This window comes from Sparus aurata, chromosome 15 (assembly GCF_900880675.1).
Source record: "Sparus aurata chromosome 15, fSpaAur1.1, whole genome shotgun sequence".
Lineage (NCBI taxonomy): Eukaryota > Metazoa > Chordata > Actinopteri > Spariformes > Sparidae > Sparus > Sparus aurata.
Window position 1 is genome coordinate 28,993,996 of NC_044201.1, and position 26,323 is coordinate 29,020,318.

General features: G+C 41.3%; 1 protein-coding gene across 2 annotated transcripts in view; it reads right to left on the minus strand.

The window, feature by feature from the left end:
• The window catches only part of nrg3a (neuregulin 3a), a 333,275-nt gene that overhangs the window by 21,266 nt on the left and 285,686 nt on the right, over positions 1-26,323 (minus strand). For both annotated transcript variants that reach the window (XM_030442122.1, XM_030442123.1), the window contains 2 exons: positions 16,048-16,071; positions 6,291-6,393 (listed from right to left, as the gene is read on the minus strand). In XM_030442122.1, the coding sequence (XP_030297982.1) occupies positions 6,291-6,393; positions 16,048-16,071 (127 nt within the window). The remainder of the gene's footprint in view (positions 1-6,290; positions 6,394-16,047; positions 16,072-26,323) is intronic.

Below are 26,323 nucleotides of genomic sequence, written 5' to 3' on the forward strand. Positions count from 1 at the left end.
GGCTGAATCAGAGTGTTTTGTTATATGTATTGCGAAGACACTGAAGGACTGAACTCACTGACTGGGAAACTAATTAGCTTGACCCTAATCTTGCATAGATGCAAACTTGACTCTTGGCAAAGGGGTCTGTAGATAATCATGTTAGAGGAAGTGGAATAATTAGACCTTGTGGAGCAGGAGGTCATAATCAGATTTGTTCCATTCATCTCAAAGAAGCTCCTCTGGTTTGTTTTTCAGAGCAGTGTACATTACATGCTCTTATTATCACGACACTAGTTCCCAAAGTTTGTGCAATTACACTGACCGGATGGAAATGCAATAAACCCCTTTATCCCAACTTCATTCTGTTGTATAGCAGAGGTATGCTCATTATCAGATACAGCTGATGAGGCCATTACAGCTTCTGTCTGGGCTATCTGCTGAATGACAGCGAATGTAATGAAGTGTTTACCAACAGCCTCATGGTACGCTCCACTTCTATGGCACTTTGATTATATTTTCTTAGACGAAGGCTGCGTCGTTTGGTACACACAGCTTTTGGAAAAAAAGTCCTTGCCTAGTATGAAAATGTCCCTTATCTCTTCTAAAGCCTTAACAAAACCTGCTTATTTATTTGATGCTTCTGAATGCAAAAGGGTTTGCTTGCTCTTTATGAGCGAATGGCTCTTGATGCACAAACATGAAATCTGCCATGTTTGAATAACGTCAGGTAGCCTCAAACATCACCGTGTGTATGATGTCAACCTGTGACTTCATTTGATTAGTTAAACCTGTTTTTTAATTACAAGAGGGTCTACCAATTTGTAATTGTCATTTCAATTGGAGATTTATATATAATATGTAATACTAGACAACAACTTGTTATGTTGTTGAGTTTTGTGTTAACAACATCCAAAACGAAGTTAACACACAGATAAATCTGTAGCTTTGTTCAAGGTAACGGTACGATTCATTATGTCGACTGTCGCCTTCGTTTTCTGAGAGTCAGACGGAGAGGGAGGACAAAGCATTAACTCTCAAACATTACCTCGTCTGTGAACATTACTGCCTGAGTCACGTCATAGATTTCCTTGTTTGTTTTGATTCAGAGACCCCTGGCAGCTGCAATGGCAAAGTGTGTGTTTAATAATGCTACTTAAAATACTATTAGTGACAATTATATGCTTTTATTAGACAGTCGTGAAGAGAAAAGAAATACAGGAGTGAAAAATACGACACAGGTCCTCAGTGTCAGATCTGTATTCCTTCCTGTAGTGAGGCTGATTGTTAGGGTGTGTAGCGAGCTCAACTAGCATTTATGTTTATATGAATTGCAACCGTGATTGTTCTCTGATTTCCTCCAAGTGTTGTGGTGGTTTAAAAAGTTGGCAATGGATGCACTTAACGGTTTTCCTTAATCATTAAATACTGACAGTCTGGTTTAGTGACCGGGCTGAAATAAAGATCAATGAATAATCCTCTTTAGTATCTTTTCTCTTATCATCGAGTGCTGAGGAAACTTCCACCCACACCAAGACTGGTTTGACTTGCACGAGCTGAACATCCAAACAACTAATTATGAGAAAGCTGCAGCAATTATTTATGAATTTTAGGGGGTGATAGTTTTCACATAACTGATCTCTGTGTTAATGGATTGACACAACCTTTTTTAATGTGTGAAATTAAAGCAGAATTGGTTATAATACTACTAATTATGTAATTATTAGCACGTTTGTCTACTAGAGTGATGTAGAGCGTAATAATTTCATGGAATATTGTAGTGTATTGTAGTCTTTGTTTGCAAAAATGGCTCATTTACCATTTGCTGTCCTGTTCTCTGCATGATATTGGACTCCATGTTAAACCGCGACTATGAGGTTAAACAATTGATCGTCAGGTTAAATTGTAGAGTGATTACACCTATATCAGATGAACTGACCAATTTAGAAGACAGAGTCTAATTAGGCAGTTTAACAAAAGAGGAAACATCTAATTGAACCAACACGTTCTCACTCGCGATTCATTGGCGACTGGTTGGGTTTTTCCCAAATTAGTTGGTTAGGATTAGGAAAAGATTTTGTTGGGTAAAATAACTAAGTTCACTCTCCTAACTAAAATGTTTTGGAAGATACGCAAGTCACGTAGCCCACGTCATGTTACATAAGTGATAAAGTATGTCATTCACATCTTCACCAACATTTATGTTACTCCCTCGGTCTTTGGAAGGAAAGTCCAGTGCGTGATCCGTCCGTCAATTTGTCCCGCAAGAAGTGACAATGAAGGAGTACTTATGGTGTGAAATTTAGAAGAACAGTGCCACTGACCAGGCTGCTGTATTTGGCATGCTGGGAGTGATGGTGATGCTCTGTCAGGTGTGTACTACAGGTGTTCTCCTTCAGTTCGATTGAGATTAAATTGCTTTGACATTCAAAAACATTCAGCTGCTTGGCTCTAGACCTCTTTGGTTTCCTTGATCTGGATCATTGTCTTGCTGCTGTGGGGACCTGATGAGCCACCAAACATGGATGTAAACACCCGTAAACGCACTTTAATTCAGCACTTTGACCTTCCTGTCAGTGCTCGGCAGAGAGACAAAAAAGAGAAAAACCTTTGCTCTCCAAACACACTGTGCTTAAGGTTGCCCTTTAAAGAGCAATGACGACAGCATGACTTGAAGAATCAATCGTCGTTCATTTAGCTGTATTCTAATCAGGATCTTTTTTTTCTCAGTGTGAGAAGACCTTTGACTTTATCTGTATTTAAATTTGGATGAAGACTTCCTCCTGATCTGTATGCATCCTTGCCATTGAACAAGTTAGTTCCCTGACTCGATAAGGGATTCACTGAAAGCACTTGTCCATCATGCCTTGATCCGATTATCATGTTGTCAGGCTGTTCACTCACTCACATCATTATATTACAGAGGGAAGCCTATGGAATTATAGTGCCATCAATCACAGCCACCTCCACGGTCCATGCACCCTGAATGACAGACTGACGTTACATACCGGATGTTTGACCCATCCTATTGAGAATATCGAATATCTCCAGGCAAAGTAATTCTCACACTAAGAAATGGAAGGTTGGCCATTCAAATGCCAATTAATATGCACACAGACAGCATGCACTGCAGTTATATGCATATAAGCAGCGAGACAGTGCAGGAGCTAGATGACCTTTGAGTTATAATGGGCTATGAATATGTGTGTGCACATAATGAGATTTACAAATTGTTGCAAATGCCCAGTCTGGGATTTCGCTCAAGATGTTTGATGCCTCAACATGTTCAACCGGCCTTCTCTAAATGAACAAAATATCTCCTTGGGCAATTTATCTGCCCACACCCAACTGGGCTTATGACCAAATACCATAACATTTTGCTTACTTAAGTACTCAGAATTTGCCAAAAATGTGATCGTCAAAGTGAGTTTGGAAGTTTGAAAGTCATCGGAGCAACTTTCAGTTCAAGTGAAAGCAAGAAAATGATGGTTGGGATGAAATTACATGTCACTGCGGCTGATTTACCTGTCAATATATTCATGAGAAATTCTACATGCAGCATTTGCGCATGACTGGAAAAATGGAATCAATCTAAGAGTTGGGTGAAAATGCCCAATTACAGTCCTTGAACTTGCTTGCAGTCAATGTATATTTGCATAATAGATACAACCTTAGGCTAACACAAACTAGTCTGTGACAGGTAACCATGACCTGATCTCAGCCTCTAAGGCCATCCATGAAGGGCAGTGCTGCGGGGGAATATTCTGAGAAGTTTCATGTTCACGATGTTTATTTGTGTGGCGATATAAATGTAACTGTAAATAGAATATTGTTTTATTTGATATCTTAAAGGTGCATTTGTGTTGCTTTTATAGAGGTTAATAATTACAATTCTGGTTTATTACAAATATGATAATAGTGTACTAAAGTTAATGGGATCTGGAAAAAGTGACATAGACAGATAAAAGAGAATATATATATATAAAAAAAAAAAAATAGTGCAGCCGTATTATAAAATCTGCACATCTGACATGAACAGTGTGTGCACACAGCTACAGTAAGACCTCTGGATGAAAAACTGTCTGTTGGAGGTTTGTTTAAAGCCAACACATCTCGATAACTAACTGACTGAACGTTCGTCCATTACCAATGACTCCCAAAACCACATACATGAGAACAGTGGAGAGAACCAGCGACAGGTGTTCTGGACCTTTGTCATAACATCGTTTACGTTATGAAATGATTGCAGTTTGGTTCGGTTTAGCAAAAAGATCATGGTTCTGTAAAACAAGGCAGTTTTCTGGATGACAGTCTGGGTGTGTCTGAATCATCTATCTACTCCAGGGATTCCCAAAGTGTGGTGCGCGCACCCCTGGGGGTGCGCAAGCCGCCCCCAGGGGGTGCGCGAGATGAAAAATGTAATGGTGGTCTGGTGTAAAAATATTACACAGTGTCGTGCGTTCAGACCGAAAGCGCACAAAGAGGAAAATCCACCTAGTCCACTCCACCTAAGTCGCTTAGTCACCCTGTTCGTTCTTGGTTCTAAATTTAAAGGGCCCGCGTTAAACACCACCACGCAACTACTGTTGTAGCACAGCCCATCCATTTACCGACATCGTTGATCAGGGAAAGTTACTCATTGAACAGTAACTTGATAACGCGCGCACACACACACACACACACCTACACACACACACACACACAGCCACTGGAGAAACTGCTATTGCAGGGGTGGACTGGCCATCGGGAGTACCGGGGTTTTTTCCGGTGGGCCGATGGACGGCCGTTTTTTATTTTATTTTTATTCATTTATTTTAGAGAGTGAGAGATTGGTGAAAAAATCAAACTGAGCTTCAGTGTCTGTCCGAGGAGGAAAGCAGCAGGACCAGGCTGCCTGCTGGAGGAGGAAGAAGTCTAGCGAGGAGCTGGAGATAAACATGCGGGGATGGGTGATCAGCAAACGGGCACGCCACGAGAGAGTGTCCCGCATGATGATCAAGGCGAAACAAATGTCCGCCACCGTGAGTGACAGCAGACATGAGGAGTTTGCAGCGAGTGCTGGTCGGCTGAATCGTTTCCTCCGCCACAACAACTTCACTTGCAGAAAGATGCCAGAGAATTCACCGAGAAGCTGGCGAAGTATGTGACATTTTCATCCTGGGTTTTGAGAGGAAGGAACTAAACTCCTGTCACAAATTGCCACCTGGTCCCAAATAAACGCCCTGACTATTATTCGGTAATTTACGGTATGATAACTCTCCCGGCCGGGGAGAGAGACATGCATCACAGTGCTCAGCTGCAGACACATCAGAGAGGTGACGAGTTTCGAGTCCCAATTTCTCTGGGACCGACCTGACTGAGGGACGACAGCAGAAGGAGACATTCCCATTGAATATCGCATGGCTTTTCCCCCTTTTCCACCGAGACACGTCATAGCTCATTACATAAATTTGGAGGATTTTTTTTTTTTTTTTTTTACTCCCGCCACCGCCTTTTCCACCTTTCCCTCCTTGTCCACCTGGCTCCCATCCATTGCATTAATATTTGATTATTTATTTGATCTGTTTCTGAGCCCATGCTCTTTAATGTTGTGGATCGTTTGTAACTTCATTGCAATTTAATTCAATGTTCTGTCGTTCTAATTTCCATAACTGTTGTGTTATGATGATGTTGATGTTAGCTCCACGGTTATTTAATACTGCTGCAATTTTTCTTTTACGCGGCTGAAAAAATAACATTTATGTCAAAATCGTGCTTTCTGTTACTGAGCCTGTGTCTGTCACTCATCCTCCTCAAAGTGGAAGCTTGTGCGTAACTTTGTTGTATGATATTGAAACTCTGTTGATGTTGTTATCGTCATGCATGTTGTGGTTATTTGCGCATGATTAAACATGAGTCTTTATATGGCGATAAAACAAAGCTTTGTTGCGTTTTTTTTTTTTTGGGGGGGGGGGGTGCGTCAGCCCGGTTGGGACGTAGAAGGGGGTGCTCCGCAAAAAAAGTTTGGGAACCGCTGATCTACTCCATCTGCAGACTCTGTTGCTCTTCGAACAACGTCACTTCTCTTTTGCTCCTGTCATAATTCCTATGACCACTAGATGTTATCACCTCATAATAAACCTAATTATGGGTCGCCAGCTGATTGTCTAATTGATTATGATGTAGCACATTCGTCTTTACAACAGTATTGTTGAGCATAATGTCAGGAAAGTATGTCCGTACCAGGTAAACTGTGACTTTACATAAACTGACATATGTACCGGGGTTCTGATGTATATCAATAAGTGTGATTTGTGTGTTTATCTTCTCACTTGTTGCGGCAGTAGAGGGCCATACACAGGGTTCCCAGGAGGCTGATTGCCATGGCGATGGAAGTGATTGACAGCACCTGTCTCTTGTACACCTCTTTGCTCTCTGTAGGGAAAACAAAAACAGAGAAAGGCGCCACATTAATATCTACACAACACACTGTTTTGGTACAAAGCAATAGATCACATTTACATCCATCGGCGTGCGTGTATTAGAGACACAGAAGAAGAAAGAAGAAGTGTGTGTGAATCTGCCAAGATCCCACAGTCAATATTCACAGAGCCAGAATTAATACTAAATTAATATGGTGCAGTAATCTTCCCATAACACAGAATTAAACATGGTTTTGAGGTTTGTAGTTATCCACTTTTAATTTCTAATATCGTTGTTTACAGCACCCAAACAGCCATTTCAGATCATCAAACAACCAGTTGCAGTGCAACAGCTCTCTGGGGCTTTCTTGTATCCGCCTTGCAGATTCATTCCTGTATAAGTGTAATTACTTTTGTTCTGAATAAAACTGAAATACAATAACAACTCTAAACTCATTTGCAATACACCGACAACCGTTTACAATTCTCCAGTAACACCTGCTATTCTTAGTTACCACACAGCCCTTCAGCTCATTTTATCAGCTCTACCACATCGAGTAATGGTCCAATAGACGCAGACTGCTTTTGAAATGGATGCCACATGTAATGGAGCTTGAATATATGGAGACAAGAAGAGTTATGGCACGGACGGACGCCATTAGTGGAGAAAAATGGAAGCTGTCTTGTTTGCTACGAACAAGTAAATCATAGTTGCCTTCAGATACATTAATAGGCGATCAATCAGGTTTTATTTAGCAAGGCTCAGACCTTGGAAAAGCACAGAGATGACACAAGGTGTTGAGGTTTTACATTGAGGTTATTGAGACAAATTTTTACTGCGGATGGGTTTGAATGGCCACTTTAGTACGAAAAAGATAAAGTTCTTTACAACTGCATCCTCAGAAAATCACTGCTGGAAGCTGGAGAATACAACCGCAGCCTCCTCGGGTACAGAGCAACACAGCTGCAGCCACTGCGTCTTGCTCAAGGGCATCCTTACAGCAGGCAATGAAGATGAGTGTTACTAATTCACAAGCACATCAAGATGTTCACCCCTGTCTGGGAATTCAAACCAGGTATCTCTCAGCACAAGCTTACCGCTGTAGCCTTTAAGCTACTGATGCCCACACAGATATTGCATAACCTACTTATACATGCAGTATGTCATACATAATCCCTGAAATAACTAATGCCCCAGACATCATTAGAGCATCGTAAGGGCATCTTTTCTCTTCCTCATGTGGCTGTTTGTCTCTCCCTCCTTCTATGTCTGAGTTATGTTTTGGGTCAGCGTTGTTTTGATGCCGTTAATCAGCCTGAGTCATCACATTGGCTCATTGGCTATAATTATATCATTAGAGGGAGCTGGGGGATGTCCTACGGGACCACACGGAGGTCGGTTGCGGGGAAAGCAGAGAGTCAGGGAGGGTGAGAAAGACAGAGAGAGAGGGTTGGGGAAATATAAAAGAGGAATGAGGATGAATGCGATGGAGTTTGGAGGGAAGCTGGATTACGTAGAGATGCAGATAATCCCTCTTTTTCTCTCCTGATGCATATTCATTTATTTTTATTTGTGGGTATTTGCTGAAGAGGTGATTACATACAACTCCTCTTAGACTATTACATATTTTGCACTTTCCTTTATTAGCTCAAGAACTAGATACCTCAGTGAGAAAACTGATCACTCCTGCAGAAATACTTAAATTTTAAATTAGTCTGGAATGCGTCAAGCCCCCAAAACATTTCCTGAAATGTAACTATGGGTGTTTTTCATTAGACCCTTCCTAGCAGATAAATGCAAGCGTGTTTCAAACTTTACGCCCCCCAGTTTTGTCTAAGACTCGAAGCTCAAGCTGAGGTAACCTCTGACCCACCAGGGTTAATTTCTCAGACTTAGTGAGCCCTCTCCACAGGCCACAATATACATCTGCTTAGCATCGTGTTCCTATTTGGCGCAAAGAAGTAGTATTTAGAATCGTCTTTAATCTTAACATCCATCAGTCTTCATCAGAGTTTTCTATCACTGTGTCTGAAGTTCACCAGTACCAAGGTCAGTTTCAGCAAACAGATTCATACTGTGTCCTCAAGACATTTTGACACGGAGCACTGTTGTTCGCTTTCTGTTTGCAAGCTACACTCAAGGTTCATTTCTTTTTAACCACCTACATTCTTCCCTCTTAGGTAAAGCCAAACCACAAACCTTAATAGTGTGTCATATCAGAAATGGCTTCGGTGATTTGTAGCGCTTTTGGAAGACACTGATAAATGGTGCATCCTGCCAGTAGGGATGCTTATGTGTTTGGTTCGAGATGGCACTTTAGAAACAATGACTTATTGTGAATTATTGATGAATTGGGCACACTTGTATCAGAGCGGTGCTCGAGTGTAAGGGGGGCAGCGTTGGAGGAAAAGGTTGGAGGAGAAGAGTAAATGTGGTTTTCATCCACGTTGTTAAGTCCAACTTTCAATCGTGCTTGAAAAGGGGAAAAAAAAAACAGGCAAACAAACAAAAAATACATCCAATAAAGTGTTGTTACGGTTGACTCAGGTTTGAATGTTGCTGCTTTGACATTATGAACAAAAGGAGATGGAAGATAAGATAACGCCGCGGATTTAGATGGAAGACTGGAGCAAAAACTGAAGTTTGAACTCCAGATGACTCCATCTTGTTCTGCCGCTACTAATAATCTGAGTCAGATTGTATGAAGACACACAAATATATGTGTGACCTTACCTGCGCCCAAACGAAAACAGAAGTTTTGGGTAAAAAGTTGAAGAATACTCAGACTTGCATGTTATGTATGCAGCATGCTTGGAGTGAGGCCAGTCATAAATATGTGGCCAAGGTCGATAAATACTTCAACTTCCCTGCAACCCTCCCACGTCCTTGTTTGGACACACCTACTGTATGCACAGACACACTCATGATGTGAATAAATCATACGGCTCGAGAGAGGGAAAGCATGTTCGTGTTCCATCTGTGGGGTCGCCGGGTCACATCTTCTATTTATTTCCGCTTCAACCCTCAGTGTTCGGCCCTGTAGCCCGGCTGGTCGTTTATTTACAGCAACATTATAGAAAATATGATTAATATTTTACAGTGAAGCTGGCAGCAGCATCGCTGCGGAGGTGCTAGTGTAACCTTTAGGTATGTACGAAATCATACGCATTCAGATTGCGTTTGCAGCTGCCGTGTTTCCATACAGGTGAACTGGCTGGAGAGAGAGAAATCAATAAGTGATGGAATAAGTGGTGAAATACCATTGCCTTATATACAACACAGATTAAAGCCTTTAGCCTATATTGCTTTTAGTATGCTATTTATGACTTGTTACGCTTGATATGATTCCTAAGCCCTTACCTGCTGAAGTGCTTATACACACAGAGCACAAGCCTTTCCTCTAATGTCTCTAATCCATATATCACCGATAAGAAGACGGCAAATAATTCTCTATTTCTGAAAAGAGAGCCGCATCTATCCACATCTATAAACCTTGCAGATACTTTAGGTTTTATTCAGTTATGTGAGATAACATTTGAACCTGAGACATGGCCGTTTCCTCTACATTTTACTGAAGACTGACAGTAGCTGTGTTGGAATGACAGTGAAGCTCTGATAACCATACTCGCCTATTGGTTTGTTACACAGAATAATCTGGGAAGTTCAAAGCTTCGAAGCTTGAAGCCTGGTAAGATGGATATGTGAGATCACAGGATGTCATGATCTTACAAATCCAGCCGCCCAACAAGATCACGTCTCTGAGACAGATATCTCAAAGTCCCCCAGAGAAAAAAACTCTCTGCCTGGCAAGATACATTTTGGGTGATCTTACCCTTTAAACTACTATCTCCTTTTCCCAATGTCTACTGTTTTGGAAGGAGGTTGTGTAGCAATTTACTTACTTACTTATAATGCAGTCAAATAGTTGGTGACAGCACAGACACAGACACCAACACACAGACATAAACAGAGGTGACTAAAGTCTGGCGACAGGCTGAGGTGGCATTTTGACAGCGAGTCTCTGAGGCACGCTGACTCTGAGCCCTGCTGAGAGGGCTTAAGTCTACATGGTGGGAGCTCATGACATATAAACAGAGACAGAGGACACAACATGTGCTTGGCAGAGCTCCAGCACGACAGTTTCCATCATTATCAGACTTTAACGCATCTGTGTTCAACGTAATCTCAAATAATCATATTCTGCAAGCAAATATTAGGATTTGTGATATCGAATGTTTTGGACATATGGACGAGTCGGACTGCTGGCAGACACTGACGCCGTCAAGGTCTGTTACAGATATTAGGTTAGGGCTTATTAAATTGTGTTGCATTTGTACAATTATGAATTAAACAGTTGCCTCCAGTTGAGGGCAGTAAAATTTAATGTTTAGTGGCAGAACACTGGAATCGGTTCAAGGTTGACACAGTGGTGGAATTCGGATGAATGATGGTAAAAGACGTGTAAGGTCAGCGCTGGCTGACTGCTACACAAACAATCACGGCAGCATAAAAGCCACTGATGGTAAGATCCTTAATCACAGGGACGCATAATGTTTTTTTCAGATCAATAAGATCTCAAGTTCTGTTCAGATCTGCAGCATCCAGACGGATCACATTTCATCCGCTCACTGCAACTGGAACATGAAACCCAGAGAATGGGGCAAAAGAGTATTAAATAAGTTGTAAAGTTAATTTTCATGACCTTAAATGTATATTAATGTATGTGTGTTCAAAAGAGAAATTGAATCAGTCGAATGTGTGGCTGGGTCAGTATCTAAAGAAACCCTGCCCTCTTATTTTCTTAGCATTTCCCAATAATGTTTCAGTAAAATGCACAAAAACAGCAGATCTAATGGTCACACTGGAGCCACATCTGGATCTGAAGATGCCTGGACTGTTCTAAGAGTGAACCGTTGTGAATGTGCTGGTCCAGCAGCAGCTTTGCTCTGTGCATCATCTCACCCTGTCTGTACCGAGAGCAGCTGAGACTGACTGGGATAAATGAATGAGAGGAATGACATAACAAGTGCGAGGTGAGATCAGAGGATGCAGACGGAGGGGAATGGGATTCTCCAACCTCAACGCCCTCAGCATGGCACGTTTCATGTGCCGCGCAGACTGCTGATGGAGGAGAAAACCTTTATTTATTCAGGCCTGCCGTGCTAGAGTAAGCATGCTCTCTTTGCTGGTCACGGTCCTTCTCCTCTATTACTTGGATGGCTTTATTCCCCCATTTACATACTGAATATATTTAGGTGACTGGGGCTACTGTTTCAGCTCGTAATTATATTCCTTTTTTCATCTTCCTTTCCTTTATTCTCTTACATACTGTCTCTCGCCTGTGGTCTGGAAGAGGTTATCCACACATTTCCTTTTGAGACCATTATCAATGATATGTTGGCATCAGACTGACACAGCGCTGCTGCTAGGAATCTTGTCCTTGTGCTGACTCATGGGAGCGTTTAACCCCTTGGATCTCCTGCAGGCTTCTCTACATCTGATGTAATCTGAACTAAAGCTTTTGCCTTTTCTCAGGTCTAGGCTCAAACACAGTGGGTATCGAGGCTTTATTGTCACGGCCACTGGACTGTGCGACCACTCTCTCCCTACTAGTGTTGTCAAAAATATCACATTTTCAATACATATTGATTCTGAATATTTGGAACGATTTCAATATCCATTTTCCATGGGGGTCCAGCTGGTTTTGTCTGACAGAAGAAAAAGCAGGAGTGCTTTAAATACTCGCTGCCACAAGCAACGCCACAGATCGATGCCAACAAAAGATAATAATACACTAAGTTCAGCAAAGCAAGCTGACACGCTCCACTCCACTCATTAAATGATTCTGATTGGTTGGAGACAGCTTCCATTTTAACATCACTGAGGTATTAAACGAGATGGTCCTGTAAGCTGTTGATAGGTGTGTTGTCCATTTGTCGGCTCATCGGCCATTCTTTATTCCCAAAGCTACGCTTAGACAGCACAGTTTAGTACTCGTGCCTTATTATACTTTTATTTTTATTTTATCAGCAATCTTAAACCCTCAATGTGTTCTCAAATGTTCCCTGTGGTATTGAAAATCGATACTTTTCAAGATATTGCCACAAAGTTAGAAATGTTATTATCGTGACAAAACAAATTAGGATTATGCTGGCAATGAAAGTTTTAAAGGCCATATTTGATTTTTGTTTTGTTTGTTTTTTTTTGGGGGGGGGACAAACAGATTTACCCTTTTACTTCCCAGTTTGTATCTTTTAATGTGTGACTTGTCCTTACATGCAATTTTTTTTAATCAAAAATCCTTTTATACACAGCAAATAATTCAAAATGTGACGTACAACACCCTGATTTTTATCAAAACAATATGACTAATATGAAAGTTAATCCTTGAAAACTGGTGTTTCTAAACTGGACCAGTGAACCATTAATTCTACATCCTTGTGTTTATGATTATGACATTATGCAAATCCATTTTAAGACCAACGCTGCATCTCCAGGAATTTAAAAATGCCGTTTGATTGAGAAGCAATCTCTCGCATGACACCAGAGTGATCGCTGCTTCCCACTCTGCATCACGTCTGTCTGCGTGTCTGTCTTCTCTCCTGTTACTCATCTCCTTTCTCTACTCTGACATTGAGCAGCGCAGGCCCAATATTATGCAGTCACGATGCATTTCAGTCCCTAAGTTGCCAAAGTCGAGCAGTGTGGAAGGAAAACTTTGATCTACCTGCTCTCCACATGTAAGAGACAACTCAATGATGTAATTGGAACTAACTCCTATCGATGCTGTCAAGATACATCTGAACATGTCCGGCTAGTTCGTCTTCAACTCTTTCCTTCCAGCACAAAACACACCTGAAACCCTCTGGGAGGAAATTGAAAATCAACATGACTTCAAATCCACCCCACCCACCCCTCAAATAGCTGCCTGTAACACTTTACTCCAACATTGATTTACAACCAGTAGGAACATTTTCCAGTCAGAGTTCAGTGATCTCTGATGGAAAGGAAATATTGATGCTCACATGAGTGACTGACTGACTAGATACAGTGAAAAAAAAGTCTCCCCCTTTTTGCCAAGCAACATAAAAAATGTAGAAAGAGGCAGAGAGGATCCAGGAGTTCTTGAATATATTCTCCGTTTCATTAAACCTCGGGTAGGTGGTGTCCAGGGTGGAGAGAGCTCAACCTTCAGACACTTCTTGTCTAATTTTAACCTCAGGAACTGACTCTGTTGGAGGGGGGGGAGCTCGATCTCTATAAAATATGCATAGGCATATGGGTTGGCTGTGGAAACTAATGACCATGGAATTAGACTAGAGTATTTTGTCTGAATCCAACATCCTGTGCACATGCAGCACATCTCAGTATCTACGTCGCCTGTGCAGACTAGCTTAGCCGAGTTATTGTTGTGGTAACTATCAATACAACCTGAGCAACGTCTAGAGCCACAAACTGATGGATCCAGATTAATGTAGAGGTCTGACATGAATAAATCTGAGTTGTGTCTATACAGTCAATATTTTCAAGGATAATTTGTCACGACTTGGCTCTCATCTTTAAGGCCTCCTTCCCACGTGAGCTTTTATCAGTGATGGTAACATTTCATTTTGCAGAAGTAACTTCTTAGATCTGGGAGCGCTAACATCCTACTCTATCAAACTCGCCCCGCAAAGTGTCTTGAACTTCAAGACCTGCAGGTTATTCTGAACTTGAGAAATCTGCCATTTGTTTTTGAGCACTGAGCACATGGAATAATCTACAGCACATTCTCAAGATCAACATTCTCACTACACACTGACAACTCAAGACGACGAGTGCAAATGTTTATTTTTGTGTATCTTGACATCATCGCGAAAGTCGAAAACCACAATGAGGTTTAGAATAAAGGTTTAAATGATTGAATGCATGAGGAGAGAAAATCCGACCCATGTAATGTCTGCACTTGGTCCAATTGCAGAAGTTCGCCATGAGCGCACATCTACAGCAAATACAATGGACCAGAGTTAAACCTGGAAGCCGGTCTGTAGAGTTTTTTTGTCTTTGTTTTTCTTTGTTTTATTTTCTTAATTCTCGCTGTGGCTTCGATTCTTTGAGAGCTCCCTTAAAGAGCAGAATCTTTCCCACTGATCTGACTAAATTACCAACCATAAAAAGTCTCTTCTGTGCTTGACTGAAATAAAATCAATCTGCAGATGAAAAGGGTTACCCCCAAACAAAAACTTTTCTGTTTTCAGTTGCAATAAACAGAAATGATGATGTAATGGGCCTCCAAAATAAGGCTTTTTTTCTAACTAATCCACTTTGTACTATGTGTTGACTTAATTGCACCAATATCCCCCCGAATCTGTACTCGACAGGTTTTCGTGGATTGGTTTGTAGGCTTTTCTTCCTCAGGAGAAAGAGCTTCCGAAGCCACAGACATTGACAAACCAGGGTTGAGTGTGGGCGGTGCTTATCTATCTGAGCGCTGCTTAACACAATGCTGGGGAAGACATTGGCAGGATGTTAGCTAGGCAAAGAAAATGTGGCAGCCTGAACAATGTTGCCGAGGCATAAAACCTCTCACTGAATATAAATGGGAAAACCTGCGAGATAGCTCCCTGGAACAGATCATCTGTCACTGCCAGGTTTGCATAGTCTCAGCAAGTTTCCTGAAAAAAAGCTTTTGCTCGTTTCACTGCAAATGCGGCGGTCGTGCCGCAGAAAGAGAAGCGTGGTTCTGCTTGTTCTTCTGAAACTTTACTTTGAGAAGAAGACGACGGACTGTCAAGCCTCGGGGAGGCCACTCGATCCACTGCTTTTCAAACCCGCTGCAGTGGAAAGTGCCAAATTTATAACAACTGAGAGAGTGAGGGATTCTAGTTAACAACAAGCTTCCACGTCGTTAACTAGCGTTCCTCAGCTGTGATACGCAACACAGAGCCTGCGAGGAGAGCCAAGAACAGGAGAGGGGAGCTTGGCAAGGCTGAGGAGGAGCCGCTGGCATCCACCCGGCACTGCCTCGCAGGCATGTACATGGGAAACACACAATCGTTGGATGAATCTCATCTAACTCACATAAGTAATAATTAAGGACTTCAGAAACACACTTCTGAACATGTGCCATGCATGAGCACACATACACACAAGTGCTAATGAGCAGCACATTTGCTAACAGTGCCAGCATCATAAAAACTCCCTCACTGTACCCTGCCTGCCTCTCTGTTCTCACTGTTTCCAAGGAGACTGCAGCACATTGGTATTCTGAAGGGACACTTCATAAGCAATTGTGAGAGAAAGAAGGAGAGGCAGAGCAGGAGAGAGAGAGAGAGAAAGAAAGAAGGCAAAAAGCTAGAGATGGTGCAGAAAGTAAATACATATGTGTAGAGAGAACAGAGGTTTAAAGACCGTGGCTAATATTTCAGAGAAATGGTGTGCAGGATGTGCTCAGAATGAGGTCGTGAATATGTGAATGTACAGTCATACATACGCCGTCACCACAGCTTTGCTGTCTCCATTGCAAATAATGCAATGATGCCATAATGTGATTAGACGGCGCTATGAACAATGCATGGACTGTACTGTATGTAAGCAGTCACACAGTGGAAGGTTGATCCAATATGAAGCCCTGTGATGTCAACAGTCGTGACTCATGCAGGTTGAGGACAAGAAAAGCTTCCTTACCCATAAACTCGATGCCCAAGTGATCTGTTGTTTCAGGCAGCAGGAAGAAGAGGGGGAGGGGAGGAGAGAGAAAGGGAGAGAACATAAAGTTATTAATAAGAATAGTGCGTGTTTGCATTGTGTCACAGCGTATATCCAGATCATCACTGACTTGTTATCGTTTCATGTAAGTTGCTGTATCGGTATTTCATCCGTTGTCACATGGGGTTAGAATGCACATGCTGGTAAAGTTACAACAAATGACACATGGAGATGTGCTTGCGCTTCTGGATTTGCGAGGACCCACATCGATGATAACCTCTGCATTGACCTGAATCCTGAACTCGGAAGCCCTGAACACTCACGTTTTAGATCAGCTCCCCACAACAAGCAGTGGAGTTAATTCCCAAGAGAGATTTTTCAAAAGGTTGATGTCACGCACTGAAGAACTGGCAACATTTGCATGAAAATCGGATGACAGTTGCGGGGTTGTTTTCTCATGCTGTGAGGCCACTGTCAGTCAAATCTGATCTAACCACACCCACACAGTCCTGTTGGTCCTGTTGAATCACAGTCACTGAGTGATAAAAACATACTGACGATCTTTAATTTGTTACTTTTTTCACTTTAACCATTTAATGTTCTAAAGAAAAACAGCGCATAAAAGAGTACTGTGGTTCTCTTGATGCCTCCTTTTCATTCCACACCATCTTCTTCCTTATCAAAACCTGGTTACTACATCTGATCATTCCACAAACCACAGGTGGTTATTTTAAGGGAACGGAAATCCTCATCTCCTCCGTGTTATAGAAAACGCTTGGCTCACATGATTTCCTGCATAACTTTGGAAGAGAAAAGTATGCAGAGATTCAGGAACCCCTGGGAGTTATATCAGAGGCAGGGTGTCTAAATAATGCGTTTATTCTTGTCTGTGTCTGGAGAAACATTGTCCACCGCACACTTACTCCCACTATCTACAACAGACAGACTGTAGGCGTGGGTCCCTGTCGGTCACTGTGCGTGGTTTCTGCTGGTTCCCAACAATTCTGCTGGACATCCGGTGTCAGTGGCAGCGAGGGCTGAGCTGACTCTGGTAAGCATGTAGAATTTCCTCACACTGGTCTGATGAACCTCGCACTGCATGTTCTGGCATTTTTCCCTCTCCTGTTTTTAGGATTTTTTTTAATGTTGCAACTTTCTGACTTGGTTAGGGTTGGGAGAACGTAATGTTTTTGGTTGACTTGAACATGGCTGGAAATATCCACGGCTGCACATCATTTAGCCTTTCACATGAACACATTTGAACACATTTCATTTGCAGAAACAGCAGCTGCAAACGTTTCTCCTGCCGACTGGGCTCAACGGTTACCGGCAGTCCCACAGCTCTACAGGACTGGAAGCATCCTTTGCCCTGACTGTTAGAAAATAATCCAAAGGAAGTGCTGAAGTGCTGTCTGCGTGTTACCGCAGGCATTTACCACACTGACGGTGACTTTATCTCCAGAGTGGCCCTGCCCTATATCTTAGAGTAGGCGAGCTGGTCTTTCTAATGCGAAAAGCTCTGTCCAATCTGCCCCCAATCTTTTGGGGCACTGTTAGCACGGATGTAAGCGGATCATTTTTCACTTTACCAATGACCCAGAGACCTCTCTACTGCCTTCTTGATTCCTCCTTTCAAAAATCCCTGTGATGGTGGACGGTCGGAGGTGATCAAGATAACTGCCACAGAAGGGTTCTGGAGAAATCTATAAACAGGTTTGAAAATTATGTTTTCAACCATACGGTTTCTTTACAATTCTCAAAGAAAGTCCACATCGATGTGTATTTCTAATATAGTAGAAGATAAGCAGCAGCTGAGGACAGAGCAGGAACTGAGTGATCCAACATTTCAAAAAGCAAAGCAACACAACCGAGTCGAACATCGGCAAGACTTAAAACATCAATTCACACTGTATAGTCATTTGATATGAAGCTACATAAATACCGTGAATGTTATGACCATAATTCATCATCTTTATTTCAAATTCTTGATAACAACAACAGTGTATCTGATGTTTTTAACCTCATGGACCTCATTGACTTCTGCAGAGTCAAAAGAGAACGCAGGAGTGTGATCTGTCCTTTGAAAGTCTGCAGTTTTACAGCCCTTTGTGTCGAGCTATAAGCGCTGCTACTGCTAGGGTTGGAAACTCAATTTCCCATGGAGCTCAATGAGAAGAGCCTTGCACTAAAGCTGCCAAGGTTAGGGATTTCATTTTCTGTGTAGCTTGGTGGGTAGAGCATATATCAGCACCAGCACTGTCAGGATATGAGCTTTAGTTCCCATTGGGGCCACCCATACTAAAGATGTATGCACTCCTGCTCCTGTAAACCACTTATGATGAAGGACCCACAAAGTGTCACATGTTAAATATGCTCTGTGGGAGCCGATGGCCCTTGAATTATTAGATCGGCCAAGAGACACCACCGGAGAAGCCGCATCTGAACTCGTGACTGGCTGGACACGATTTTGAGATGTTTTCATAGAAATAAAAAAAAGAAGAAAATGAGGATTGTTTTCCTATCAAAAGGTTTCCCAAAGGGCGACTCAAAATGGGGACGACGGATTGTTTTTAAGATTGTTGTTTTGGGCCTCATTAGCTTTATTTTGATAGGGTTGGCAAATAATGACAGAGAGGAGATAACGTGCAGCAAAGGACTATGGGTCGGAGTCAAACCCCAAATAGAAATGACAGAAAGAAAAGTACAGGAATTATGTAAAAGTAAAAGACAGGCATTAGCATCTGCCTCTGATAACTGTGACTAGATTCATATTTCATACTGGCAATATTTCATCTAAGGCTGAAGGTTTCACTTCAAACTCTGGTAGAGGAAGTTTCCAGATTCTTTGCTTAAGAACAGTTTAAAAAAAAAACAACTAACAAAACAAAACATTCCAAACATACCAAATATGTTCAGTTAAGTTGTGTGGATATTATTATAAACAATGCACAACACATGTAGAATGGTGCACTCACAAAAACATGGAGTCTTTTTTTAAACATCATGATAAAATATCTCTGATAAAGAGCAAGAATGTAATGAGTACATTTGGAATAACTCAACGTTCTCAATCCAAAAGTTATGTAAATCTTTTTTTTTTTTTTTTTAATTATTATTATGTAATAAAATGCAATTGTCCTTGAAATCTCTGATCTTTCATTTATTTGCAATCTTCTTTGAGAATAAACCAAACATCACTCAGGATGAAAGAAATTAAGCAAACCAACGTGGCATTTTATATGAAACTGGATACTCCCCACTGTGTGTGTGTGTGTGTGTGTGTGTGTGTGTGTGTGTGTGTGTGTGTGTGTTGTACAGCTTGAAATAGAGGCAGGTGTGGGTGGCAGTGAGTCTGTAGCGTGTCGCCCTACTTCCGTTCCCTGTGGACACACACGTGGTGAAGGCGATATGCTGGATATCTATGTGTGTGTGTGTGTGTGTGTGTGTGTGTGTGTGTGTGCGTGTGCTTCCTGCATACTTTCATGTCTAGAGTGAGCCTCATAGTGCAGGACAGATTAGCTGATCTCCAGTGGGACAAACACCCGCTGATTTAAAAAACGTTAGTGTGTGTCTTATTTAGCTATGAATATATTATCATGAAATTAGCGGCAGTGACATAACGTAATGCATGATAAAAAAACAAAAAAACACATAAAAAAAACAGCAGCCCTCCTGTTCTTTATTCTTTCATTAACTCCTTTTGGGGCTTATCTAAATTGCCTGGTTAATCTTGCAAAAATTCTGTTTTTTGAGTTTTGAAATTGAGTTTTTATTCTAATCCAGACAAAAAAAGAAGTGCATGAAGGAACTATATTTAATTCCTGACTGAAGAATGAATGTGGTACGCTTAGCCAGCCGGATATCAAATAATAATATTCAAAATAAACCCATATTTAATCAAAGCAGAGAATCTCAGAGATAGAAAGGAAAAACAAAAACATGGCAGCTTTAGAGTTAAAAGAGAAAAATGAATCTGAATATTATATATGAACTCTTTCAGGGTTACGGATCATCATCTGATGGATGCAGACTGAAAGCACTAATGCTGTCTGACTGAACCACAGTCATCAACACAATTGATTATGTAATGTTAGTTGACAGATTGAGGCTGCTATATGTAGGACAACCCTGAGCTAATTCACATCTAATCCATCAATCAGAGTCAACCTATGCTGCTGATTATGTTTCATTAGAGTAATTAATTACATGTGGTGTGCCACAGGACTTAGTTCTCTGCCTCATGATATTTATGAGTTATGAAAGTTTGTCTTTTCATTGTTTCCAGCTGATACAGGCTTATTCTAAACTCAGGGTTCGTACACATTTTTCAAGGTCAAATTCAAGCACTTTTCAAGCACTTTTAAGGGTAATTTTTTAGGATTTTCCAGCACCTTACTGCTGGGGTAAAATACGTATCTAAAGGAATATATATATTTGTGATTTTTTTCTTCACTTTTTATCACAATTATGTACATTGTATTATGCTGTAAACATCTAAAATTATATTCTATAATAGCAAAAACTTCAGAAATTAATTATCCAGTCTGATCCCAATTTTGTAAAAGACAGAGTTATAATGTCAAGCACTTTCAAGCACTTAAACTAAAATCCAAGCACTTTTCAGACCTTGAAAACACAACATTGAAATTCAAGCACTTTCAAGGATTTCAAGCACCCGTACGAACCCTGTAAACTGCTGCAGTGATGAAACAGGAACATCTAAACTGAACTTTGTTCTCAGTGTCTTGAAATGTCTGAAAAGTGCAGCTGACAGAAACAAGAAGAAGAATTTTAGAATATTATTTGGAAGTGATCAGATTACATTCTTGTGTCCAGACATCACTAACCATCACAAGGCATGGGTTGCTGTTACATCAGTAGCTCTGAATGCTAGCAACACAACTTTCCAACATGGAATCGTTAGAAATGGAAATCCATCATCTCACTTTCCAAACAATTACGCTGTCAGGTTTCAGAGCAGACAACATATTTCAGCGTGACTGTCCACCGACTGTTCTGTGTGGTGTGTTTCAGACCACTCTGCTAGCAGCAGCATGGATTCTGCTTAGACCCTCTGATGCACCTTTGTGACTCTGGACTTGATGTTGTCGTTGTGTGCCTCGCTGCAAATGAACAACAAAAAAATGACACTTTGAAATCCGATCAATGGCTACAACATCCGGCATCAAACCACATTCAAATGTGTGCAAAAGCGTCCCCAATTACTGAAATCAGTCTGGATACACCAAAAAAACTGATTTGTTATGGCAGTCTGAGTTTTCCTGCAATAATGGAAACTAGGAGGCTACAAATGACCAAATAGTATATAGATATCTTTACAAATCTACACAACATTATGAAAGTATTTAGATACAATATGTAGGTAGTTTTATTTCAGTGTTTGCTTTGCAGTTGATGGTGTCCAGTATTTCTAAAGTTGCGATGATTCATTGCTGTCCCGTTCTGTCAGTTAATATAATTATGTTTTCACTTGACTAACAAAACTGATAGTAAAACTCTCTTGTGATTGTATGTTTAGTGTTTGTCATGCTTCACTATATTTTTAGGTAATAGACTCTGCAGCTAACCTTTTCCACTTTAATTTGTTCTGAATAAGATGTTTCCTGTACATATATTCCCCGACGTTATGCACGTGACGTTTGTGTTTTTTTCTAAATATACTGCAACACACATACACATACATAATCTTCAGCTCCTTTCCTTCCCTCTGTCAGATAGAAAATGGATTATTCTAGCGCTGGATGGGCATGAGGGAGTGATTGCATCATGTTCACATCTCAGTCTGACAGATAGCTTCGCTCTCCATGTGTGCAGCACACAGACTAGGCTACATGCTATTTCCAATTAGAGCCCGGCACTCTTTAGAGAATGGGAAATAAATTGATATTTTGGCATGGCGGCTCTGGAGGAGCAGAGGGGAAACTAAATGATCACATCGCATTGTCCACTGTTCGGCCTTGATCAAACTCAGGATGGATAAGTCACACAACCATGTGATGCAACAGAGAGTCCCGGTTTCTCACTTTGTCTTGCTCTTGCTCTGTGTTACACAATATTTTGTTATTGACGGGATTTTGCAGCAGATGTACCAGAATCACAGGTTGTTTTTTTTGCAGTTAATAAATAAAAAAATTGAGGTATTTCTTAGAGTAATAAGTAGTAATGTTTTTACTATTGTCGGATCATTTGTAATATTCCCAAAACATCCCCCAAACGCTGCTGTGTGTATGCTAAAAGAAAGCAAAACATATTTGAACATTTATCTCATCCCACTGAAAAAGCTGCAGTCGCTGCTGCCTCGAGGTTTACACCCCATGGATAATATATTTAAATCAAGCCTCACAGTTTTACAAATATTATTCCCAAACCTTCACAACACAAAAAAAAAAAAAAAAGAATGACATGCAAAATGCTTGTGAAACATAGTATTGTCAGCAGCTGAGAAAATTATAGCATTCAGCCCAAAAGTGGTTTAGTTGTTTTTCAAATTGCTCTCCTGCATTTGTTCAGGTCACACGTCTGTAAGCTGAGAGGAGAGCGTCCTGTGTCACGCTGCAGTCTGACAGATTAATAGCTGCGTGTGCACAGCAGAAATATGTGTTTAAAAATCCCCAAAACAATCTATTTGCTGAATGCCAGTCTCAGTCATTGTTGAATTTGAATGTCATCCTTCACTAACCTGTTTCATCATTTGTTCTCTCTCGCTCGTATCCCCCCCCTTTTTTTTTTTTTCTTGTTTTTGCCCGCAGCAGTTGCTATGGCAACAAGGTATCTGTATCTTCTGACCTGACAGAAACTCTTTCATCTGAGCTGTCTGCTCTGCATCCATAAATCAGAGCGGTCCAGAGGCCGCGGAGGATGATCTGCGAACGGCTTACTTTACTACCTGAGCCCGCTCCAAGTAACACGACAGGAAGGAGCAAGAAAAACAGACTCTGGAGTCATTTTCATTATGCAGGATGGAGGAACTTGCAGAGAGAGAGAGAGAAAGAGAGGGAGGAGAAAAAGCTTTTAAGCTCCACGAACCAACTTTTCCATATTAACAATGATTCGACTGACTACGTGTGAAGTGAAAGGGAGAATTATCACCAACTCGGCAGTTCCACAAAGCTTTTGAGCCTCCTTTAGTTGATTGGTTTGTGACACATTTACTGTACAGTTTAGTCTCGGCGCTCTCATCAGCCTTGTTTCCAGCGGCAGCAGACAGCTGCGTTCAGCAAACAAATACTGATAAACACACTGTAAGCTGTCCATTCAGCACCAAACGGCAGACATAAAAAGTTAGTGACTAGCAAGTAAAGAAAGTTGAACATTTAGCAGGTGATGAACAGAAGCTGTGAGAGATCAGAGAGTGAAGTAGAGTCACTGCACTGAGACACCAGCTTTGTGCCGACACGTGTTGCGGGACGTCACTGCGACTGCTCATGAACTTTGTGGACTAGTTTGTTTAAGACGAGCGCTGTGGAGGCTTTCTGACTGACCTGCAGTCGTGCTAACGGGCCTAATGGCTGCTGTACAGGTGAGCTAGCTGACAGGTGAGCTAGCCACCTAATTACTTTTTAGGTGATGGAAACCAGTTCCAGCTACTTATATTTCTCCCTCAGTTTCTTTCCTTACCCACACACTTCAGATCAGGACTAGTATTAAGATCTGACTGGTCCGTGACGCCAAAATCAATCAATCAATCAATCAATCTATGTTTTGATGTTGTTGTTGTTGTTCTGGTTATTATAGTTGTTTTCACCTGAATCCGGCCGACTGAAATGGGAGTTACTGGAAGCTACTTTTATTGCAAGTAAGTTAAAGTCTGATATAAACACTTAACAACTAAATAAGATAAATAAAAGATAAATAAAATATCAGACAGCAAAGTGAAGTGCATGATGCAGAAGCTTTAAGAGCCAAAAGAGGAAATACTATACAGACTGTTAGTACCTGGAAGAAAAAGTGAAGTGAGTGCAGCAAAACACTTGTGACTTAATTTAACAATAATGTGAAAGGAGTTTGGTTGAAAATACACGACATAATCATAAATTAAAATTGTTTTTTGTTTGTTGCCTTTGCTTATTGCCCTGCAGACTGACTCTATTTCCATTCAGCTTTTGTCCTAATTGCTTTCTTTACATGCCTCTTTCGCTATAAACCGCCTAATTTTCAAGTTTTCCGTGTTTTTCTCGCTCTCTCTCTCTCAGCCGCTTCATTCTGCTCAGATTCTTAATGTGGAAACCTGGAGATTAACTACAGTTCAAGGAAATGGCGGAACCCAGATCGAGTTTTATTCAATTCTTCACGCCCTTTCTACCATCGCACTTGCTCAAATTACCATCTGTGGATGCAAATGCATCTCGGAGACAACAAATAAAACCAACATAAAACATCCACAGAGTCTCAAGTCAACTAAATTGAGCACAATTTGCTTAAATCAGGCTTATAATGTCACTTTCCTGCAAACTTTTGCTCACAGAGAAAGATTCACGAAGCCTTACGGGAGGGAGTTCGACGTAATAATGACTTTTCAAAAAATGTAGTTTAACCTCCATTACGTCATTACAACCTGAACTACCCACACCTCGCATCATGACCATTCATTCTCTGAGAGCCAGGTGGGTGTTCAGGCCATCAGACGTCAGCGAATGCACACACACACACACACACACACACACGATAACTCACTGCTCTCAGTGTGTTTGCTGAAGAAAATGCAGTCTTCACCTCCAGTCGACAGAAACCTCCCTCACATTATTTCCTGCCGACTGCACAGCATTAAGGCAAAGTGACACAAAATAAAACGGAGCGGTCTAACCGAACCAGACTACTTTCGCTGATTTTTTCCTTTTTGTTTGGTGTGACAGGGTTGAAATCATTTTCACTCCCAAATAAAACTGACTGAACCTTTTCGGCGCTGCACAAGGACACATTTTACATTAGCGATGTTTTTAGGAGCCTTCAAGCTAAATTGGCCTGAGGAGTATTAATAAGTACGGCTTGTTTATGAAAACTGAAAAGAAAAGTTATGTGGAATTTCAATGTCGAATGGTAATGGTTCATCCCACGTTTGAACATTTGGACTGAGATGGGGGATTCAGTATCAAGCTCCATTTTTGTAGGATTTTGCCGTTTATAATCCATCCTGTTCAACAGCGAGGGGAAAAAAAAATACAGAAATAATAGTCGGTGACAACTTCTGAGTCACCGTGGGAATGCCTACAGGGAGCTGTCAATCATCATCAAGGTCGCATCTTTGAAAACAAGTCTTCCTCTGTGGCCCTTTGGCTAAAACCTACACACACACACCCACACGCACACAAACACACACTTTACATTTTGGGAGGCTTTCTACTCACCTCTTTTTTTTTCATTTCTTAACACCTTCTAGCCTTTTTGTATTTCTATATTTTACTGTTACATATTTTTTGTCTGTGATGTTCGGTATCTTCTGGGAGTTGTTCTGTGAAGTCTTGTGATTTATCTACTTGACGTTCCCACTTTTCCTTACATGCCTCGTCTACCTCCACTTAACCATGTGCTTTTCCACAATATCGTCACAGAAATGAACAAAACAACCCCCGTAATGAAAGTTACAGCAACACGTATGCACAGGACAGAGACTAAGATGTCCTTCTTGGTGTTGGACTAGTCAACTGGATTGCTTTGTCTTTCGTTGCTTTCACCCCAATCACCAGAGTAAATGTTGGCCATGTACGCTTCTACAAACCAGGTATGTTGAAACTTTTCTTTTCTAGGTTCACTTTCACTGACGACCTTGTTCTGTTCCGTGTTTCGCATTTGTGATGACAAACATGAAACACAAACACGGGCAGGGAAACTCGTCTTCCCGGCAGTGGGGGAGGAGTGTTTGAGCTTCAGAAGGATCCTGACTCGAGTCCCTTATTCAAACAAATGAACAAATTCCATTATGGTGCATTGCAGCCCCTGTTGGCTCCGTCTGCTTCTTAATGGATTTCTTTCTGTGTGAATATTGAAAGTCATGGCATGATGGAGTTTGATCTCTTTGAGCTCAACTCTGACTCAGACACCTACGTCTACCGTTCAATGTCTAACGTGGTTGAACGCTGTTCTGCTGCCAAACTTTTATTCAAGCTGGAGTGTCTGTCTGTCTGTCTGGCTCAGTGGGATCGGCCGAACAATGAGCGACGTAAACAAAGAAGCTGCGGGGCTGCGATTAGGGATCGAGTTCTCTGTGGCATCGAGTTCAGACGAACACAAGCGTCTG